Genomic DNA, 22,526 nt, shown 5'->3' with positions numbered 1-22,526 from the left:
TGGTTCTTATCCCTCTTATTGGTGACCGTGCTGGGCACATAAGTCTTTCGTACATCTTGGTTCAGTGGATCCGTGGTGACTGTTGGAAGTAGATGTGTCACAGGCCAAAGGAGTTTATGATCCTTTTCTGTGGACACTCTGAAAATGTGAGGACGAAAGTGGACCAAAAGGCAAAGTCCAGGTTCTTGATTGTGTGTCTCTGTGTAAATTCTCTGAGTGTGGGGGGTTCCCTCTCGAGCAGGCACTGGGGTTGGTAGTAAAATTTGTGATTGCACCCTAGGACAGATAACTGCAGTCATGGTTTATTTATTGTCTGGAGACAGCCCTGGGGGTGCTGGGGGCCTCCTTGTGATGCTGTGCTCAGGGTCACTCTCGTGGGGTGCCAGGCAGTGAACATGGGGGAATGAACACAAGTGAAGCCTGTGCTTCAGCCCTCGCCGCCTGCCCCTCAGCCTGCTCATTATTTATTAAGCATCTACTATGCACCAGTACTCTCTGTAAATGATGCCATGCATTTACTTTCATTTAATCTTGGGCATTGGTTTTCCAGTATGTAAATGAGATGTGTCGATAAAATGATCTGTTCTTTGTCTTGCACAAGTAGAAATTATGACTGTCCAGTAGAAATATTAGGATCATGGTTTATTGTGTATTTACTGAGAATGATAAGTTCATTGTACCTCATTAACCCGATGAATAAGTTCATTCAGAAGCCCTGGGTAGTGCTCATTCAGTATTAATACAATTTTCAGGCTAGGGGCTGGAGAGATAAGTACAGCAGATAAGGCACTTGCCTTGCTCATCTCACCTGTGTTTGGTCCCTGGTAAGCTTTGAGAAGCAGCCAGGTGTGACCCAAAAAACAAAATATAAAAAATAAAATAACAAAATAAATACTCCCTCCGCAACAAAAGAAAAAACCTTTAAAACTTAAAACCCTTTAAAGAATGCGCCCATTTTTTGGTAGGTGGGGGGTTCCCTCTCTCTTACTTAGCCCTCTCATCTACCTGGAGACCATCTTCCTTGCTTTCATGTTGGGGAAACTGAGGCTCGAGGATGTTGAAGTTCTCCTCAGCCAGGGCCACACACGAGTGCAGTGGCCTTTGCACATGTGGGCATTCTCGTTGGCCTGCTCCTCTGCAAAACGTCACGGTGGCAGGTTGCATAGGCGCTGGCCATTCCCGGCCTCTGAACGTCTTGTCCTTTCCCCGAGCAGGCCGTCAGAAGGGGCTGATGCGGAGGAGAGGCTGAGACAGCTCACGATGACCACCACCGTAGCCACAGACTACGACAACATCGAGATCCAGCAGCAGTACAGTGACGTCAACAACCGTTGGGATGTGGACGACTGGGACAATGAGAACAGCTCAGCGCGGCTCTTTGAACGCTCGCGCATCAAGGCGCTGGCAGGTCAGTCATGGAGTCTGGGGGAGCTGCCCTGTCTCCTTCCCACGTCATGCCCTCTGCCCGCACGCCCGGGAGAGCCGACTGGTTGTTCGGTTAGCTGGCTGGGTCCTCCGGTCAGTAATTGCGAGTGCAACCGCGCGTGGGGTCCTTCACGAGGCCGCCTGCGCCTTTGGGTGCCCGTATCTTCCATTCCTGAGCGTCCGAGCATCTTCTTGCCCACAGCAGTACTCAAATAGGCCCGTGCTGCCTGGGAGACCCTATGGGCCTGGACTGCTACGGTCAGGTGCCCTTGAGTGATGGGGGAGGTCAGGGTTGTTGGTCAGACCCGCAGCAGCTGAACCTGGCGAGGCACGTTCGACCCAGTGACAAGTGAGTTCACCCGTGACCAGCTGGAATGAGCAGGCATACCCTTACTGGAGGATTCCTCACTCTCCCCTCTGAGCACTGTGAACTGGCTTTCTTGTGGTGCTAGCTGGGTGGGGAGATGGTTTCTGTGATGTTGCTTGGCCGCCAGGCAGCGGTTCTATTACGGTGACGATGTCTTATACTGGATATATGAAGAGTGGATCAAGTTGGGGTTGACTCTGTGTCTTAGATCTGCACATCGAGGTTTTAAGTACAGGTTTCCTAGTGGTGAAGTTGGGTTTTTATGTTTTTAATTATGGCAAGTAAATCAAACTGACCACACAGGTAAGTTTATAGCTTAACAGAGCTCACATTCAAAAACTCTGTGACTGGAGCAATAGCACAGCAGGTAGGGTGTTTGCTTTGCACATGGCTGACCCGGGTTCAATTCCCAGCATCCCATGTGGTCCCCTGAGCACTGCCAGGAGTAATTCCTGAGTGTAGAGCCAGGAGTAATTCCTGTGCATTGCTGGGTGTGACCCCAAAAGCAAAAAAAAAAAAATCTGTGACCTTTATAACATAATAAAGGATTTGAATCACCTGATGTTCTCTCGATTATAAGAGGAAGGCAACACAATCCAACATGATTTAAATGATAGAAGTTATTGATCACATTGTAGACAAATATGTCTGTAAGCAAGTAAAACCCAGACCCTGTTTCTTTTTCCCTGCATTTTGGGGTTCTGTGCCAGCGGGACAGTGCCAGGTAGTCCGAACTGCCTGATCTGGGTTTCAGATTCTTTGGAGCAGTGACTTTTATTTACTTTTTCGCTTTAAACTTAATTTTGGGTAGCATGGTCACAACAGTGCTGAAGTGTGTGCTACTGATGTACAAAATCATTGTACCCCCCTCCCCCCGCCCCCGTGCCAGAGACCCTCCACCAGGTCAGGCCAGCAGGTAGCAGGGATTCCGGTCTTTTCTCGGATTACCTGCAGAGAGGCACAGTTGGAAGACCCTGTTCAGAGCGAGGGAGAGAGACTTGTGTGCCCGAGCCTCGACTCACCTGGTGCCTGCAGGCCTCCAGGTTCCCTGTCACTGTCACTCAGGACTTGAGTCCTGTGCTTCACCAGAATCTCGCTCCTACTGAAGTCGAAGAAGAGGTTGTCTGAGCACTCAAAATCGGGATGCACTTTGGAAAGGAGGGGGTTGGTTTGGGATGGGGGTGAGGTAGGATTTGTCCCATTTATAGTTTGGCTAGAAAGTTTAGGCTATACCAGGAAGGAGGTAGAAGGAAATAGAAGTAGGGTGCGGCTTACTCAATGTCATGGAAAATTTTTGCAGTTGTCTTTAGGATAATTTGCCTCTTGAGTGGTAGTGATGTAAAGATCTTTCTTGAGCTTGTTTGATTCAGAGGAAATGAATGATTAATCAAATAGTTTCTCTGAAATTAGAGCTTTATTTTCTAGCTTATTGTTAACCAGAACCCTTATGGAATCAAAGATCCTGATTTATGCCAGTAGACTGTTGGGTTCTTTAACATATTACATTTTATTCTTGAATCTTCATTTGGGTCTTATAGGCCAGTATGCCAGTTAGCTTTCCTTGTGACTCATTTACATTTGGTTCTAGGGTCTGTATTGGCCCCCTTTGTTCTTTTTTGTCTCCATTTTTGTCTTTGCTCGCTCCACCCAGTGGCGCTCTGGGACTGTTCCTGGTGGAGTGGTGCTTGGGGTCTCAGTGATGCTGGCAGATTCTGCAGTGACCGAAGCCAGATCTCAAAAACGCAAAGCAGGGGCTGGAGAGATAGCACAGTGGGTAGGGCGTTTGCCTTGCACACAGCCAACCCGGGTTCGATTCCCAGCATCCCATATGGTCCCCTGAACACCGCCAGGGGTGACTCCTGAGTGCAGAGCCAGGAGTAATCCCTGTGCATCGCCAGGTGTGACCCAAAAAGCCAAAAAAAAAAAAAAAAAAAAAAAAAAAAAGCAAAGCATGTGCATTCACCCTGTCTCCCTGGCTTTTATCTTCTTTTTATTAAAAAAAATGTTGTTTGTTCTCGGGCTACTCCTGGTGCTGCTTGGGGCTCCCTTCTGGCTCTGCACCAGAGATCCCGTCTACTGGTGCTTGGGTCCCAGATGTGGAGCCCGTAGTCGACACCCTGGTCAGCTGCATGTGAGGCACACGCCTTACTTGCCTGTTGTCTTCTTGGCCTTCCATCTTTTTGTTTGAGGAAGATTTTATTTGTAAACTATCTAGCAGTCCTTGTGTTCTGTAAGCTCCAGAGGAGATTTCCCCAGTTTTCCTTACTGTTGATTGGTTCTCTCTCCACTTGCTTGGATGTTTCCCCTGTTGTTAAAATGTCTGAACTATTGTGGTTGCAACAGGGATCAAGCACTCCCTGTGGTACCTGTTGCATACCAGGCATTGTTGTAGATGTACTGGACAGATTGACAGCTATAAATACTATAACAATCGTAAGAGGGGGAAGGTTATTATCTGTAGTGTACAGACAAGGAAACTGAGACACAGGGAGATTATGTGTCTTGTCCAGGTTCAAATTGCTGGTAAGTGACTGAGGGCAAGTGGTCCAAAGCATGTACTTGACTATTTTTTTGTATTCAGTAAAATGCTAAATTATTGCAAGGTCGGTGGTGTAATGCAGTGGTTCTCTAGTTCCAGTATGTGGACCGATGCAGGCGGGTCTTTGGTGTCGAATCTTTGGAAGCCGCTGGTAGAGTATGGCCAGCAGGCCTGAATTCCTTAGCGTCTTCTCTTCATGATGAGCCTCTTACCGCAGAGGGATTTGTGCTGATGGCAGCTAAGGGTCGGAATGGTCAACGGACAGGGCAGGCGGTCAGAAGGTGGGAAATGTGTTCTGCTCCACTGGCTTCTGCGGGAAAGGGGCTTGGAGATTGCGTTCAGAGCCTGGTGGCCAGTCATGGAAGCAGCGCACCTATTTCCAGAGTGGCACTTGCAGTCACCGCTCCCCAGCTTCTGACGGAGGGCACGTCAGTATGAGGGGCTGCACGGGGGAAGGCTCGAGTCTGTCCACCCGGCCTGGCCTTCTGCACCATGGCCCTTTCCTCAGTGGTACCTTTTATTCTAAACTGGCAAGTACTGTTTGTTTGTTTGTTTGTTTGTTTCCCTATGGGTTATTCTAGAAAACTATTAAATTGGAGTCAGAGTGGTGATGAGACACGCTGAAGCTTATTTATGACCACTCAGAAGGCTGGTGGTCTGGGGAGAGCCGCCTACTGGCCAGGCTGTCAGCGCCAAATTACTGTTCTGGACGCCGGTACCCCCTGTATTTGTATGTCAGAAAGGCATTTTATAGAGGAGGTTCTGCTGGTTAGTGTGTGACATGTCCCTTATGACACCAAAGCAGGAGTCAGCTGCTGGTCACTTTCCGAGGAAGAAAGCGGGGCTGGTTATGTCCCAGCTCCCGGAGAGGGTCCCAGAGAAACCCTGATGAAATTTCAGTGGCGATGAGAAGAAATTTTGCATGAGAGCCTTTCTGCTAAACCATAACCCTGACAAAGTTTGTGACTTTTTGAGTTTATATGATTACAGGGACCGTCATCAGAAATGACATGAAAGTATCTAATTACATTTTTTCTTACCATGTTTAGAGTAAATAACAATTATTAATGACTATAAAAACTACTCTCTTTAAACCTAGTCTTTTATTTGAATGACCAAGAATTTTGATGGAGCATTTAATTAGCTAACCTAGTGATTTATTTTAAAAATTCAGATTTGCACTGTGGAAAGAAATTAATACAGGCCACGGAAATTTTTAGAATTCTAAATGGGCTGGAGCGATAGCAGGGCTGGAGCGATAGCACAGCGGGTAGGGCGTTCGCCTTACACGCGGCCAACATGGCCGACCTGAGTTCGATTCCTCCGCCCCTCTCGGAGAGCCCGGCAAGCTACCGAGAGTATTCGATATGCCAGACACAGTAACAACAAAGTCTCCAATGGAGACGTTACTGGGCCCGCTCGAGCAAATCGACGATCAACGGGAGGGCCTTTACCTTTACCTAATAAAAATAGGATACTAGTATTCAAATAATATTGGAAATTCTGGCTGTAACCATTAGGTAAGAAAGAGATATATTAAGGCCATTCCAGTTGGAAAGGAAGAAATCAAACTGCCACTGTTTACAGATGATGTGATGCTCCTGGCAACCCCACGTCTCTATGAAAATGACTCTACGAAAAGGCTCGCAGAGACAGTAAGCGTGTACAGCGGCAGTCTGCAAAATCAGCACACTGAAATCAGATCAGGGCATTATGGTATGTGACAGTGAAATAGAAGAGAGACTAAAAGGTGATGATAAAGACAGTCCAGATATCTAAAACATCATCAACGTGTAATCAAAAAGTTGGTATGCTAATGTCTTTGAAATCCAGCATATATTTTGCTATCCACATCTCATGTGGTCAGGAATCACATGTGTCCAGTGATTACTGGATTGGGCAGTGCAACCCTTAAGTACCACCTATAAACCCTTTCTGATGACTAAAATGTTTTAGATCCTGCAGATCAAATGTGGACTCTGAATATTCATATTTAGTCTGGGCTATATTTATAAAGAAATAAGTAGATAATGCCTTTAGATTCTGACGATGAATAATGCATCAAATCAATCATGATTTTAGTGACAAATATTTCTCCTTTTTGTGCTACCTAAACACAGGCTGATCTTTCACTGAAAACGTGGGTACTTTTCTCAAAACTATCCTTTCTTTGTTTTTATTTTTTTCTGAGGGGAGGGAAGGGTTGTAGATTTGGGCCACACCCAGTGTTACTCGGGGCTTACTCCTGGCTCTGTACTCGGGGACCACGCTGGTGCCATTTAAAAAAGGGCATGGAAGGGCTGGAGAAAGTATAGCAGGGAAGCCTTTGCCTTGCATGTGACTGAGCTGGCTCCGATTCCTGACAACTCATCTGGTCCCCCAAGTACCAACAGTGATCTCTGAGCAGAAAACCAGGAGCAAGCCCTAAGCACTGTCAGATGTGACCCCAACACACACACACACACACACACACACACACACACACACGCACGCACGCAAGCACGCACGCACGCACGCACGCACACGCTAGTGCTTTCCCTGTTTGAGTACTAACTTGCCTGTTAGGATGACACACTTTTATTCTCCAGAGCAAAAGCTGCTAGTGTAACCACATGGATGTTCAGATCAGGGTGAGCAAGGACTCAATAGCCACATATTTTCCCCATCCACTCTTGAGGATTTTCCCTAAAAGTGGCTCGGGGGATTATTTGTGAGAGAGCAGAGTCCTCTAGAGCACAATGAGTTTGTAAAATCTGAATCTAAAAGAGTGTTTCCTGGCAAAGAGGTTTGTGGAAGCCACAAAAGAGAAAGTCTGATGAGGTCAGGGCCTGGAGGCCCAGATTTTGCACTGTTTCTTTCACATAAATAAATAGAGATGTTTGTATATATATTTTTTCTCTTCAGTAGTTTGTAGGCTGTAGAAGCATGGGAATCTTACATTTCTCTTTGAGTCCAGCTCGGTTTTCCTGCCTGGCTGCTGTGGGTGGCCCCTCCGCCCCTTTTAAGATAGACTTGAATCCCTTCTGTTCCCTAATTCACCTCAGAGCCTGTCCTCACCTCGTCATGGCTGAATTCCACCATATAAGAGTCAAATAATGCAGTGGAGATAACCTTTATGACTGTGGCTTCCTGCTCTTTCTCTTCCCCAAAGCTTGCAATGTGTACATTCCCGCCACTGAATCCAGGCCCCTCACCTCGCCCTCGACGCCTCAACTTTCTGAAGCAGGTTTTCATCTGTGAGTGTTTCAGAGGACTCCGTGTTTCCATGCCACCCCCCTTCATCCGTAGCTTTGGTCCTGCCCTCTTACCCCCTGAGTCTTTCCACCTCACCAGAATATTTTATTTTAGTCTCTCTTGAACTTCTGTCACCGATTCTGTGGGAAAGTTGTAAACCCGATGGCTGATGTTCAACCTTAGGAACTGTGACTTTTTATTTTGGAAATGGCTCTATGTGTAAAAGAAGAAATATCTGGCTTTTCTCTGCTTTCCCTGGCTCTCGACATATGTCTCTGTCTGTCTCTCTTGGTCTGTCTTGAAATAATTTACATACCATTTATCCCTGTGAGGTATAGCATTCAGTGCTTTGGTTTGTTCTGCTTTTTTTTTTTTTTTTTTTTTTTTGGAGTGGGGGGCCGGAGTTGGGAGCATTGGAACCAACCCTGGCTGTGCTCAGGGCTTCCTCCTGACAGGAACCATATGAGGTTCCAGGGGCCAACCCCGAGTCAGTCACATGCATGGCAAGCACCCTCCCCTCTGAACTCTTTCTGGCTCCAAGACAATGGCTTTTAAGATAAGCACCACTAATTCCAATGTTACTCCAGCACCCTAAAAACAGATATTCTCTGTATCATCAACTACTTCATTTTCACCTCCTTTTGGTTTAAGGCAACTACTAAGTTAGTTACTTTCTTACTTGATGGCTTTGCGTATTCTGAACATTTCATATAAGTGGAATCATAAGTTCACAATCCATTTTGTGATAGATCTGTGTTCTTGATTCAGAGACAAAATGATCTTAAAATGTCATGCAAGATGACATTTAACATTAATGACTTCCTTGAATAATTTTAAAAAATAGCCAGTAATGTAGAGTTTTCGCTAAAGTTTTTGCAAAGAATTTAGCGATAAGACATATCCCTCTTAGAAATTGTTGGTTTGAACCAATGCTATGCACTTGTGAATTTGGTTGATTGTCTTATTGAAACAGCATGTTCTGTGTCTTCTTTTTGGGACCTAAAGGGAACCCAGGCACTCTTCCTAGTAGAGAAATCCCATTCCAGGCTTTGTAGCAGTATGATAATCAGTATTACTTTATACCATAATAACTAGTGTATTAGCTTATCCCAACATGGAGTGTATTTGGGGAAAATACTGATGGCGTGTATAAAACAGTCAGTGTGACAGTGTTATATCGAAGCTGTTGCTTTTAGCTTCTTCGTTCTCTAATTGATCAGTATGGGTATTTTCCACAATTCTTATTTTTCCTATGTTCTTAAGGAGAGTTTACTGAGCTACGAGTTTTGATCCCGTTCCTGCAAACCTGTGAATTTTCAGAACTTTCAGTGACATAATCAGATCAAGGGTACTTGAAGTATTGGGTGAGGCTGATTTTAAAAAAAAATAACGTTTAAATTTCTGCAGACTCTTTAGACTTCTGGAACATGCATGTGAAAAAAATTGTTTTCCCAGCCATTGAGATTGTAGGCGTCTTAGGAATCAGATGGGTGCAGTCTGGGTCGGGCGGGACCATTCGCAGCCTCACCTGCATTCCGTGTTAAATAACTGCTGAGCTGGCCTGGAGGTTTTAGGACGGCAGGCCAGGCTGACCCTCGTTCCATCCTGGCTGCCTCAGCCCCACTCGTTTCGTATCCCCTTCCCTTTTCTCTACTAGGGTCCGATGGGGCAGGAGCTGCTCTCGGCGTTTCCTGTGGAACTTCACATGAGTCTGAATGACATGAGGCGCTTGAACTCATGTGACTGGAGAATCCGTTTGTGATCCCTATTAATTCCCACTTCTTGTAGAGAAAAATCTCCTAATTTCTGTGACACCTGTTGAGAAGCTGATTTGGTATTTAGGAAGCTTTACGTTAAAACATAAAGGTCCTAGGGGCTGGAGCAATAGCACTGCGGGTAGGGCGTTTGCCTTGCACGCGGCCGACCCGGGTTCGATTCCCAGCATCCCATATGGTCCCCTGAGTACCGCCAGGGGTAATTCCTGAGTGCAGAGCCAGGAGTAACCCCTATGCATCGCTGGGGGTGACCAAAAAAGCAAATAAATAAATAAATAAATATAAAGGTCCTGGGGAATGTGTGTTTTTCAGGGTAGAGCACATACTTGGGTGCGTGAGGCCCTGAGTTTAACCCTAGTACACACAAATGCAAAGTCTTATTAAATAATCACTGCTGGGGCAGGGCGGGTAAGATGCTGCAGTGCAGGGCCCGCTGGCTTGCCCTGGCACAGAAGGGTTAGATGGACTCTTAGGTAGGCATAGCCCCTGACACTGCCAAGTGCCACCCCACACCAAGAGCTAAATAGACCAAGAGTGTTGCATTACATATTATGACACATATTTTACTTTAAAAAATTTAGTAACTGTTCATCTAGTCAGGGACTGTTTTGTCTTCCCCAAACTCACCATCCTTTTAGATGTCTGATTCATATCTTTTGAGATATTGTCCATGGACAGTATTCAAAACACTTTTTTTTTAAGTAATAGATAAGAGTTGACAGAATCAACTTCCCCAGTTGCTCGAATCTTGAAATTTAGTCTACTCTCTCACCAAAAAACTTTTGTCTGGAAGTTTCGTTCTTAGAGGATCTGATGGGTCCCATCAGTGTTGGCTGAGGGGCCGGCGCTGCTGCTGAGTGTCTTGCCATGGGCAGGCTGCTGGCCTTCGGAGGCTCTTCTGGGCCTGCCTCCTCCCTTTTGCCCTCTCCCCCCGACACTGTCTACACCATCTCATGCTGTTTGGAGCCAAAAGAGCTAAAGCTAATGATTTATTTTTTTCTGTTTTGGGGTCACACCCAGTGGTGCTCATGGGGTACTTCCTGGCTCTGCACTAAGGAATTACTCCTGGCATGTTCAGGGGACGCTGTGGGATGCCAGGGATGGAACCCCGGCCGGCTGCGTGCAAGTGCTGTACTGGCTGTACTGTTGCTGGGGCCCCAGCTCACCCTTTCTTAAAAGCCCACTCCTGCTTTGGATTCCTGCAGTGTTTCTGGACCCTTTTCTCTGTCCAGCGGGTTGCTCCATGCTGTGACAGAAGGCTGTTCTGGAGCGAGGCTCACCCTGAGGCCCGGCTGCAGTCTGCCTCCTGTGATAATTTCACGACTTGTTGTAGATTTATGAATGTCAGCCACACTTTTCCTCCTTGTTAGTGGACAGGGGGACACAGGTGGACACGGGTGGCTGTGTTTCCTAGACGACCTGTCTCCTACAGCGGCTGGAGGCTGCATGTCCACCCCTCTGAGCTGGCTGCCTTACTGCCATGACATGGTGCTGAGGACTTTTCTTCCATGTCCCAGGATGCGCAGGGCCAGTGTTATGTTGCTTTGTCACTGACGCTCCATCAGTTTTTACCTTTCCTGCCAGCCAGAGGGTAAAGGTTTAGCAGTTTGTGGGTTGATAGTCCCCCAGCAGCCTGACATCCTCTTGGAGCAGTTCGTTTGCAAACTGAAGTTGGTTTGTCCTCCGCGTGGTGTGCATCTGCTATGGCAGCACAGACTTTTGTGTTGTACCTGGTTGCTCTGCAGAGGATCAGCGTGCCCCTCTGGCGACGTCATGGAGCGCCGATGTGTGACAGCCACAGAATTGTCCCTAGGCCTTTGCAGGAAGGCTGGTCTTAGCAGGGATGCTTGTGAATAATGCAGAGGTATTCAAGACTGCCTTGGGAGACAGCGGGGAGGGGCTGCAGGCCTGGAGGACCCACCTGATACCGTGTCTGAAACCCAAAACCCTCCACACTGAATTACAGGTGGCTGCGTGGCTTTCTGTGTGCAGTTAATAAGCCCCAGTCTGCAGGTGTGTCCAGGAAGAGGCCTTTTGAAAAACACATTGACACACACATACACACACACATTGACACACACACACACACACACACACTCATACACACACTCACACATTCACACACTCACACACTCATACACACACATACACACACACACATATTCAGGGTGGCCTGGATTTTATATTACTTACTTTTTTTTTTTTTTGGTTTTGGGACCCCACTGCAGTGTGTGTGGGACTGCTCTAAGCTCTGTGCTTTGGGGGAGCTCCCACAAGTTCTCACCGGGAACCAAGCCCAGGGCCTCACACATGCCCAGCAGGCACTGTACCACTGGCTCCCTGGCACCTCTGGGAGCCATTTTAATTGGCATTCCCATTTCCATTCTTGTTCGAGTGAAATTTATTGTGGGAGATGTTTGAAAACCTAGATGGAGAACTTCAGAGTCATCACATTGAACTCATCTAGACTTGATCGGAGGCTTTACAGAAAGGCAGCAGGGAGATGGCTCGCGGGCTGTGGTCTCTGTAACCTTCCCTGGGTCGTGCTCAGCGTCTCAGACACCTGTAGCACTTCTGGGCGCAGCCCTGCACTCCGGGTGAAGGCCGGCATCCTCCCATTTGGGAAGAGGGTCACAAGGGAGATGTGACGTGATAATTCAGCGTGTACAAGATGAATGTCTCTTTGTGTGTGTATTCACACACATTTAAATTTCACGAAGTAGAGTTTACTTGGGCTTCATAAAATACCCTGATAATTTATTTTGTATTTCTTTAAAAGTTCAAGTATTGATTCACTAATTAAACTTATGATTAATCGTGTTGGAGGACCCTCTGGTAGGTAATAGATACAATCAAATGCACACTAAATGGCCGGATATTTAAAAAAAAAAATTCCCCCCTTTTTTCACTGAGGTGCTCTGACTTATGCCACTGTTTATGATAGCTTCATAAACAACCATCATTCCAACACCCACCAACAGAATGGTAAATTCATCTGTACTTTTATAACTCATACTACTGAAAAATAACTGCACATTAAAAGCCTAAGCATGATTATTGGAATGGAGGCAAGGTTTATTTGTTCATTTGTTAGTAAGTGTGTGGCAGAAATGTTAAGTGAGCACTCAGTGTGCATGGCACCGCCACCATATCCAAAATAGCTGCTTGATGTCGACATCTGTGCTCAGTAGGAGACTCCGTTCTACACTGAGATGGCACTGCTGGGCGACCCATGGCACCACATGATCACTGGAGACACGGTGGGGAAGACAGGCAGGGTGGGTGCAGGGCGGGGCGGGTGGGTGTGTGGGGCAGGGGCAGCCATGCTGGGGGCCTGGTGAGGGGAACGCAGCCGTGCGGGTGGGCCAGCCTGCGTCCCATGGCTGCACTCGGCCGTCAGCTCTGGGGAGTTTGATGCTAAATTGGAATTTTAAGGGCCATAGAACAGTAGGGAGGATGCTTGCCTGTTCGACCCAGGTTCCATCCCCGGCATCCCATGTGGTCCCCAAGCACCACCAGGAGTGAGCCCAGAGAACTGCAGGGTGTGGCCCAAAAACAAACCCCAAAGTGTAACTGCGTTATCTCCTTTAAGGCCCGCCCCCCCCCCCCCCCGCAGGTGGCAGCGCAACGCCCTTGGTTGCTACCCTGAACTTCCTCGGAGCAGCCTGAGGGCCACTGGCGGGTATGGGGTGAGGGACGGCAGGAGGGCGGGCAGCTGGCTGAGCTGCCAGGGATCTCCACGTTTGCCTTGGCTCACATTTGCCACGTTACCTCTCACTGTGGAGGCTCTCCAGCTCAGCCTCCATCAGCCTCCTCCCGGCTGGAACAGGAACCCTGGTGGTTTGGGGTCAGGGCTGGTGCTGAGGAAGAAGGCTTGGCAGGCCCGGTGACATCATGCGCTGCCTCTCGCCAGCTCCCATGGGGAGACCCGGGGCTCTTGCAGGCTCCTTGTGGACAGGGACCCAGGGTGGAAGCCTCACTCCGCGATGGTAGAACGTGGGTGTGTAGGTGTGTATAAAGACGTGCCACCGTGAAGATTCGATTCCAATCCTCTCACTCCTACAGGGACACTTTCCAGATGGAGAGAAAGGCATCATTCCTCCACGGGGCAGGGTTGCAAGTCACGGTGGCAGGCAGCAGCCTTCGGCCTCGGTGCAGGAGGGAAGGTGCTGGCGACCTTGCCCTCTCACCCCGGGGTTTCCACAGCGCCCGTGACCCTGGGTGATCCCGGAGGCAGGGGAAGCATGGAAGGGGACTTCCAAAATGAGGACAGGGTGCTTGTGGCATTCACGTCTTCTCTTACGGCTCAGATTTGCTCAGAGCCTGTTAGCATGACCCAAACGTTGAACATGGATTGGAGGGTGGATTAGGCGAAACATGCAATTAAAAAAAATTTAAATGTTTCTTGGGGTGGAAGTTGAGAACTGCATTTTGAGGGGTTCGTTTTGTCTGGGGGCCATACCCAGTGGTGCTCAGGATTTGTTCCTGGCTCAGCGCTCGGGGAATCCCTCCTGGCTGGTCACACGTTGGGTGCCAGGATTGAATTTGGGTTAGCTGCATGTGTGCCGCGAGCCTGTCCTTTGCTTTCTCTGGTTCCCTCGGTCACTCTTAAAAGCCTGCCTGTGGTTAGAGAACGGGGAGAAATGCTGAGACAGGCGCATGTGGTGTGCGGAGGTCAACAGTCCACCTTAGGGCCTCCGAGTGCTCAGACTCTGTGATGCCAGGCGACATGGTTTTCATGTCTAGGTTTTCAGGAGGATTGTTTATCTTGGAAAAATATAAAAACACTGCTATCTGTGTCGGGGTGCTCACTTCTCCTGACTGGTGGTGGGCTCCCAAGAAGCCTTCACACCTTACGTTTCCACCTTCCTTACATGAAAACTTCCACGTTTCAATCGAAGACTTGTTGACTTTGCTTATTCGCTCCGCCTCTTCCTTTCCTGGTAAGGGAGCTATGGCGGGAAGCCCCCCTGCCCATCGAGGGGCTGTCTGTTCTAACTCTCTGGGAAATTACAGAAGTATCTGCAGGCCTTTGGAATGCTGCAATTCATGAAAGAAAACAAAAAAACATCTTGCACGCTCCCGACTATGACTTCATATGAGAAAATTATGAGTCAGACTTTGAGATCCTTCCATAAACTGAGATTAGAACTGTTGGAGGAATGGGCATTGGAGGCAAGTTTTTCTTCTGTTAAGTAACGAACACTCACTTGGTGACATCAGTGGTGACTAATCCCATTCAAACCTTTTCCAGTGGAGCCCGACGTTGCCCATCTGGAACAGGAAAGCTAAGAGTTAATAACCAAATATTTCTGTTTCCCACTGGAAAGTGTGAAGAGAAGTGTGACATTTAAGAATGGTGGTCTGAATGGTCTGTAGTTAAAAAGTCAGATGTGTTTGTGTTTCATAATACACTTAATTAAAATAGACAGCAGCATGGATAAGATCCACATATATGAAATTTACCTGGGATGTGACTGTTGCACAAAAAACTTGAAAAGATGTTAGAAAAGGGATAAGTTTTTACTTAAGGGAGGCTGAACTGTAATGAGTGAGAGCCCACCAACAGTTAGGTACTGACTGAGTTCTGTATTTGAGATGCCCACTCTTCTGTAAAACTAGCACATAGGCATTCAAATACACAGAAAACCTTTTGGGGGTCACAGAACTTTTATTAAACGGCATTTTATAAAAACAGCTTTAGGGGACTAGCAAGATACAGCAGGTAAGGCACTGGCCTTGCACACAGCTGACCGAGTTCCAACCTTTGGCACCACATATGGTCCCCTGAGCACTGCCAGGAGTGATCCCTGGGCAGAGAGGTGGGAATAAGCCCTGAGTCCAGCCAGGTGTGGCTCTGAACCCTCAGGTCTGCAGAGGAGCTTTAGAGAGGGCCCTTGTGGGCACCGTCACGGCAGAGCAGACACTTTCTGTGTATGGCTCGCTGAGGCTTCAGAGAAGCGTCCAGTGCTCGTCTGAGTAGTGAAGAGTGGCTGGCTGGTCGGTTCAGTGGCCTCTGAGATTGTGTGCAGCTCTGGGGAGCCGCCAGCAGCCTCCTCTGCTGCCAAGGTGACTCTTGACCTCTTTCCCTGACGGTTTCTGTGTACACAGTGAGGCACAAACAGGGCAGGAGAGAGGGCTGATAGCAACCTTTGTCTCCGGGAAGTAATAGAAATGCCGTGTGCTGCTGACTCAAGTCCTTGTGTCTCGCTCATTTTTTGGTTAACATTTTGTGTTTGGTGACGCAGAAAGGCAGGTTGTCATGGAGCACGCTTCCCGGAGGGAGTGGGCAGTGACACCCCCCCCACCCCCGCTGGAAGCATCCAGGTGGGGCTGGCCCAGTGAGGCCATTATCCCCCAGGGCGCTGGGGAGTGTCCTGTGTCTCAGTGAAAGAAGGTACACTTGGGTGGTGGAGGCACCGAGCAATTCTTTTCCGAAAAGCAAATAATGGGCCAAATAAGTTTGAAGATGTCTGTGGCGTGTTCCTCTAACATGGAGTGGTAGATACTAGGGCTTTGATGACAGTAAATTCGAATGACGGACCCCTTTCTTTTGTGATGATCTTTGCCATTTTCCCTTCCGTGATCTGTAAGAGATCCAATGCCTTGATCAGCAAGAACAGCAGCTCTTTGCCTCGTGGCGCCTCATGACCTTTCAGTTACCCTTGAGAGAAAATTACACATGTGCCCACACTGCCAGCGAGGGCATCAGCCTCCTGGAGCTCAGCGGGGATGAGGGAGTATCACAGACTTGAGGAGTAGGAAAGAGTGTCTGACCTCTGAGGGGAGCTTGGGTACCACCCCCCACTCTGGCGCACCAGCTTAGCTGAGGTGTCGCTGCTATTTCTAACTAGTTAATTTTATATTTGGGGGACCCAGTCACAAAAACAAAGACTGAAAATAGTTAAGGTATTTTTTCTTTCCTTTTTTCCCCCACTTACATGAAGGGTAGTGGGCTTTAGTGATCCTAAGGCCTTAACTTAGAGGAAACAGGTAAGTAGAGGTTAGTCTATGGCACTAGCCTCAGCTGTGAACTTTGGAGGGAATTTGGAATGATAACTAATTTAGGCCTTTGCTGTGAGAATGAGAGTTGGGATGATTCCCATATGTTGCGAAGGAGCTGGGTCTGTGGTGTGAGGGGTCGGTGTGATGTGACTCTGTTATGCTGTAGGTCTGTTTCCTGCAGAACAGAAACGTTCCACCATTGGGCCACAAACTGCTCAGCTCTGGGAACTGCCTTCCTCCCGGACCCATGGATTTGACTTCTCTGATTGCTTATATTAAGTGTAATCGATAAAACTTCTCTTTTTTGGTGACTTGCTTATTTCATAATTCTCATGATTTAATAATAACGGCCTCATGGCTATCAGTATTGTAGTACATGACACGCGATGTCCTTCGTTGTTATTTTACCCCTTGTGGGGGTGGGGATTGGGATTGGGATTGGGTTTACTCCTGACTCTGAGCTCAGGGATCACTCCTGGTGGGCCTGAAGGTCCATATGGGGTGCCAGGGATCGAACTGGGGTTGTCCTGTGTGAGGCAGGTACCCTAGCAGCTGTACTCTTGCTCTGGCCCACAGGAATCCCCTTTCTTAAAAGCTGAATAATACTGTATTGTGCTAGTGTCCCACACTTCTTTATTCATCGGGGGACACTTGAATGGCTTCTACCTTGGCTCATGCCGTAAAGGTGAGCGTCAAGTCCCTTGATCCTGTTTCGATGCTCTCCAATACCTACTCTGAAGCAAAATTGACAAACCATGAAGAATTTTATTTGCAGCGTTTTTATGAGGCACTTTTATCCTGGTTTTCAGAGAAGTCGCACCACTGCGTGTTGCCGCCAGGAGAGCCCAGGAACCCAACTGCTCCCCACCCTTGTCCTGAGACCTTTATTATGGTATTCAAATTAGCTGTAGTGGGGCAAAGGTACCTTCCTGGCCACAGCTCATGTTTCCTGGGCACATGGTAATTAGGGGGCAAAGAAGTGGGCACACACAAGAGGTGAGAGCAGTGATTATAGGCGAGCATGGCAGGTTTTAGGGAAGTATAATCTCTTATCATACTTCGTTTCTACTTGTCATTATAATGAATAATCAGGTTTGGGTTGGTTGGGGAGGGGGGGTTGGCTTACCTGGCTATGTTGGGCTTTTTCTTGGCCCTACACTAAAGGATCACTCCTGGGGGTTGGGGGGACCGTGTGGGGTGCTGAGGGTTGAATCTGGGTCAACCGTGTGCATGGCAAGCCTGCTGCCTGTGCTCTGTGCTCTGGACCCATAAGAGATTTGTAAAAATGCCGCCAGGGCGAGCTTCCCCTCGGGACTGCGGCTGAGAGTTGCAACTCAGTGCCTCGCTGGCGGGAGCAGAGTGACACCAGTACCTGGGTCCTGTCTCCCACGTTCATGCCGCTCCAGAGACCATAGACAGGGAAAGGACGAGAGAGAGAGAGAGACAGAGAGAGAGAGAGAGAGAGAGAGAGCGCAAGTCTGCTATAGTGGCAGGGGGCTGAAGAGGGAGGGACCTGGGTGGTGGGAAATGTACACTGCCAAAAGAATGAGTATTGGAACATTATATGACCAAAGCCCAATCATGAACAGCTTTGAAATGTGTGTGACACTGTGATTCAATTAAAAAATAAATGGAAAAGTATAATAAAAAAAGATTTTTAAAAAGAGTCATCTTCCGGTCAGGGCAGGTAGGCAGCGCTGACCTGGGGGTGCGGGGAGAGGATGAGCTTCTGGTGTCCAGTCCCAGCTCCCTGCTCTGGAGAAACCCAACCCACAGAAACTAGACGACGTCGCTCTTAATGTCCTGAGCTGAAACTTGCTCCTCTCTTTCCTGCCACTCAGGGCCTTTCTCCTCGTGTGTGAAGGAGGCGTCTGAGTGAGTTTGGAGGGCAGTGTCCACTTGCTCTCCCAGTGGTGCCCAGAGGCTAACCCTGAGGAGGACTCGCTGCCCTGGAGGCCGTCCTGGCTCCGGCCCGGGGGTGATGCAGACCCACCTGTCTTCCCCGCGAGCCCAAGCCCGGCTCTCTCACAGAAACCCTGCCCTCTGTTGGGCCTCTGAAATGGTGAGATCACTTCGGAGCAACCATTTCTTAAGGAGCACTGGGCTGCGAGCCTGAAGGTGATAGATGACTTCCCCTTGCTGTCAGGCGGGTGCTGGTCCCCAGTTGGGGGGCTTTAGAGATGTATTCAGTCGTGGCAGGAGGCCCGTTCTCCCTCTCTCGAGTCGTGATGGACGCACCCTCCATTACTCACACGAGCAACGAGACTGGCACAGAGAAGAGACACGCAGGGGCTGGCTAGGGGGCTGCTGACCGGGTAGAGTGCTCAGAGGAGGGTTTTCCCCACTGGGATCACCTAGGGAACCTTTTGTAGGTGGGGGCGGGGGGGGTGAGCAGGTTGGTGCTTCCCCTGCGCAGAGGGAGGTGCTGGAAGCCGGGAGAGCCCCGCAGCCGGGAACACGAGAGGCCACCGGTGCGAGCAAGGAGCGGGGCAGAGCAGAGGGACTGGCATTTCCCGAGCACCTGTGTTGGGTCGGGCTACTGGTTCTTTGCTCGTGTTGTCTCAGCATCCTCAGTGGGCAAGTGGCATCCTGTGAACTGGTTTGTGGATGCCACTGTCCTGCCACCCCTTCCGTAAACCTGGGGTTCCTACGCCAGAAAACACCTTTGATCTTGCGGGGAAGTTCCAAGTTGAAGGTGAGGACAAGAGGGGTTCGTCATTCCTTCTGCAGAGCAGGCCCCAGAGGTAGTCAAGCGCGTTTTGTTCTTCCTCAGTAAGCTTGGAGCCCGCCTCTGCCTTCACGGCAGCTGGCAGCCTTGGCACTGCCCAGTCGTCGGGCTGACCATGAATTATTCAGGCCGCTGCCCTGAGTGCCTGCCTCGAAGAGTCCTGTGGGAAGGGGTGGCGCTATCTCAGTGAGCGATCAGCAGAAGCTCAGGTGCCGCATCAGAGGGAGAAATGACGGCACCACTAAGCTATTTCTCTGTTCAGCGTGCCAAGGCTGCACACGCAGTTCCATGGCCTTGCCACTGCTTGGCGGGACCGACTTTCCAGGGGGCAGCGTGTGCTCCTCCCCACCCGCACGCAGGTGTTCCTGTGGCCTATGGTGACAGGGACTTGCAGAGCTGAAGACACAGTGGCAAGGAATATTCAAGACTCACTCTGCCCTGCTCTTGTTTGAGCCAAGCTGAGAGATGCTGCCGACCTGTCTGGGTGGTGCTTACTGAAACTGTCGGCAATGGTCACCGTCAATGTGTTTTCAATTTCCTCTTTTGGTTCTAATGGAGCAGACTTCATTCCTTAGTGCCCCCAGCCTTCTCGGGGGTCTGTGCTTACAGGAGGCCTGAGGGGAGGTTGCTGGTCCCAGAGGCTGCGGGCCCCCGGGGTTTCACCCGTGTCTCCCTCTCTGGGTGCTGTTTTGCTGTCTCCTCACCTTGACTCAGTCCTCCTGAGTTCAGATCCTGGAAGGGCCCAAACAATAGGCTTGTATTTCCCTTTCCCGTTCTTGAAGGACGGACGGACGTTGGCTGCCACCAAGAGACTCTTCTCACTGGCCCTCCCGGCCCTGGCTGGGCCGTGCCTCCCCCCACTGGAAGGCGGAAAGCAGAGCAGAAATCCCGGGCAAGAGCAGGCCTGGCCCCAGCCGCATTCCTCAGATACTCTGCTTGGAGCCGCGCTACCTGCAGCTGGGCAGCCAGGCCCTGGCTGGGGCTTGTGCTGCCTTCGTAGACACAGCAACACCTGTTTGCCAAAGGTGGGGCCTCTGGACAGGACATTCTTTCGCCCAGAACAGGGAAGCTTTGTATGTGCAGATAACAGACACGATAAGAATGCAGGGCAAGGTTAGGCTGGGGTAGGAGACTCGGGGAATGCATTCCTTCCTGGGACCGTGGGCGTTTCTCGGGGAGCAGCTTGGCGCTTCCCTTCAGTAGAGGTGACAGGGGCTGTGTGTCCAGGTCTGTGCTGAGACCTTGAGTGAGAAACAGGAAGAGGATATGGAGGCAAATGAGATTTGCCCCGATGGTCCAGCCTCAAACGTATAACAGGACATTTTGTGGGACAGGTTTGTGGGGATTCGGGTGGGGGGATGGGGGGGGGAAGAGAGAGACAGAGAGAATATCTCCAAGGGGCAAAAATAGAACTTGCTACCCATGAGAAATAGTTTCGCCTTTCCTTTGTGGTATTTGAGGAATTAGAATGATTGGGGTAAACATGAAAGGCCTGAGTCCCAACCTGACAGGCCGCTGTTGGCGTCTGTGAGACAGACCTTCGCTGATTTGTTCGGAGCGGGCATTGCGTCTTACTTTCCCTGAGGTCTCGCTGGTTTGCTGAGTATAAACTAGGATCTTACTATGCCCTTCCCTGGGGAAGTTGGAGATCAGGCATGTGTCCTGGTGCGGGCAGACTCCCCGTAGCCGTGTTTGTCCTGCATCCAGAGGTGACCACTCTGGGTTGCAGCCCATGGTCGCTGACCTGGGCTGCCTAGCGTCCTCCCTGTGCACAGAGGACTGAGGCCAGGGGAGAATCAATGCTTGGAAATTTGCCTTGAGGAGAGTCAGAGGCTGCATGCTAGGCGAGTACTCAAGACAGTACCCGCCCGCCATCCTCTCAGTCAGAGAACCATGATGTGAGGTCGTCCTATGCTGTCGCCTTCTCAGGCTCGGGGAACACAGAGGTGGCTGAGGCAGAGCTGGCCCCCACGTTCCAAGCCGGCCCCCACCAAATTCCCAGCAGGAGGTGTTCTGGGACCCGGAGCAGACCCGGGCGCAGCCTCCCCGTGGTCGTGCCAGGCACAGTGAGTGGGGGCTCTTGGCCTGGGCGAAGCACGCTCTTTGGCAGATGGTCGTTGGGGCAGAAGCACAGAAGCATAAATGACACGCGTGTTCTGCCAGCGGGTCGAAAGAAAATATCTCTTTTTAGGGTGAGAAGTAGAGCAGGTTTCAGATCACTGCTTTCTATTTCTGGCTGATTTTTCGGGGGGGGGTGCAGCCCTAGTGATGCTCAGAAGCTTAAGCACCCCTCCCCCGGCGCCCAGCGATTCTCATCCAGCCTGGCCTGTGGTTCTGCACCAGGGCTGGGATGTGGCACAGCTTGGGCTCTGGTGCTGGAACACCCAGGGCTACACCGGCTGGCTCGCCAGAGGTTTGATGGTGCCAGGAATGGCACCTGGGAAAGGGGTATGCCAGGCACACACCCTAACCACTACCACCTCCCAACCCTTGGCTGGCGTATGTGACGGTTTGCTTGACTTGGCCAAGCCGTCTGTACTACCAGGCCACGTGCACGGAGAGGGCGCCCTTTCCTTGCAGGCGGAGGCCGGAGACCAGAGCCGCTCCTCATGAGGTTTGGGTCAGTGGTTTGGCCAGTGGCCCCAGGGCACCACGGTGCTCCCAGCAGTACTGAGATGGGTGCCCTGGCACTGCCCAGGAGCAAACTCCGCGCCATGTACGTGCCTGGCCTGGAGCTCTGTCTCTGGGTCCCGGGAGAGGAGTTGGAAAGCAGGTGCACGGGGCTGCTGGCTATGAGGAGGGCAACAGCTGTGACCATGCGTGTCTGGGCACGAGAGAGTAGACGTGGACGAGGGTATCCGCAGTAAGGACCGAGAGTAGGAGCAGTGGCCAGAGAGGAGGGGGACTGGGCCGCCAGCGAGACGGAGAGGCCTTCCTGGGTCTGCCTCCATGGAGTAGACCTGGCCCACTCTGCCTTTAGCCCGCCAAGTGGGAGAACATTATTCTGACATTTTGGCTTCTTTTAAAGAAAATGCTCAGGAGAAGTTGGGCGGTGGAGATGCCACTGTCGGCAGATTTGATAAACAGGACGCAGGCCTCGCAGCGGCAGTAGGAAGAGGCGGCAGAGCTGGGAACCCGTTTGAGCGGGAAACGTGTTTGCACCCTTGTTGCTCCCCGCTCATCTTCCCCAGCCCTCGCGTTGGTTCTGCAAGTTTCAAGTGTGTACAGATGCCGTCATATATTTGGTTTTCGGCCATCCTCCTCCAGACGTTTCCAATCTCTGGTATTTAGATGTTCCGGGAATGAACATCACAGCCCCTCCTTGCAGGCTTGCAGGATGCAGAGAAAGCATTCATCTTTTTTTTTTTCCCGTTTTTAACCTCCTGGGAGTACATAAGCCAGTTGGAACAAACAGACTTAATCTCCTCTGGGTCAGTGTTCCATTCATATTCT

The 22,526-nt window shown here is 50.0% G+C and overlaps 1 protein-coding gene across 1 annotated transcript in view; it reads left to right on the top strand.

Moving 5' to 3' along the window:
* SPTBN1 (spectrin beta, non-erythrocytic 1) overlaps window positions 1-22,526 on the top strand; it is a 164,820-nt gene that overhangs the window by 48,848 nt on the left and 93,446 nt on the right. Inside the window, exon 2 of the mRNA XM_056114143.1 lies at window positions 1,215-1,408. Within this exon, the coding sequence (XP_055970118.1) occupies window positions 1,215-1,408 (194 nt within the window). The remainder of the gene's footprint in view (window positions 1-1,214; window positions 1,409-22,526) is intronic.

This window comes from Sorex fumeus, unplaced genomic scaffold (assembly GCF_029834395.1).
Source record: "Sorex fumeus unplaced genomic scaffold, SorFum_2.1 ptg000024l, whole genome shotgun sequence".
NCBI lineage: Eukaryota > Metazoa > Chordata > Mammalia > Eulipotyphla > Soricidae > Sorex > Sorex fumeus.
The sequence above is the reverse complement of the archived record's forward strand: the minus strand, read 5'-3'. Positions and strand labels throughout refer to the sequence as shown.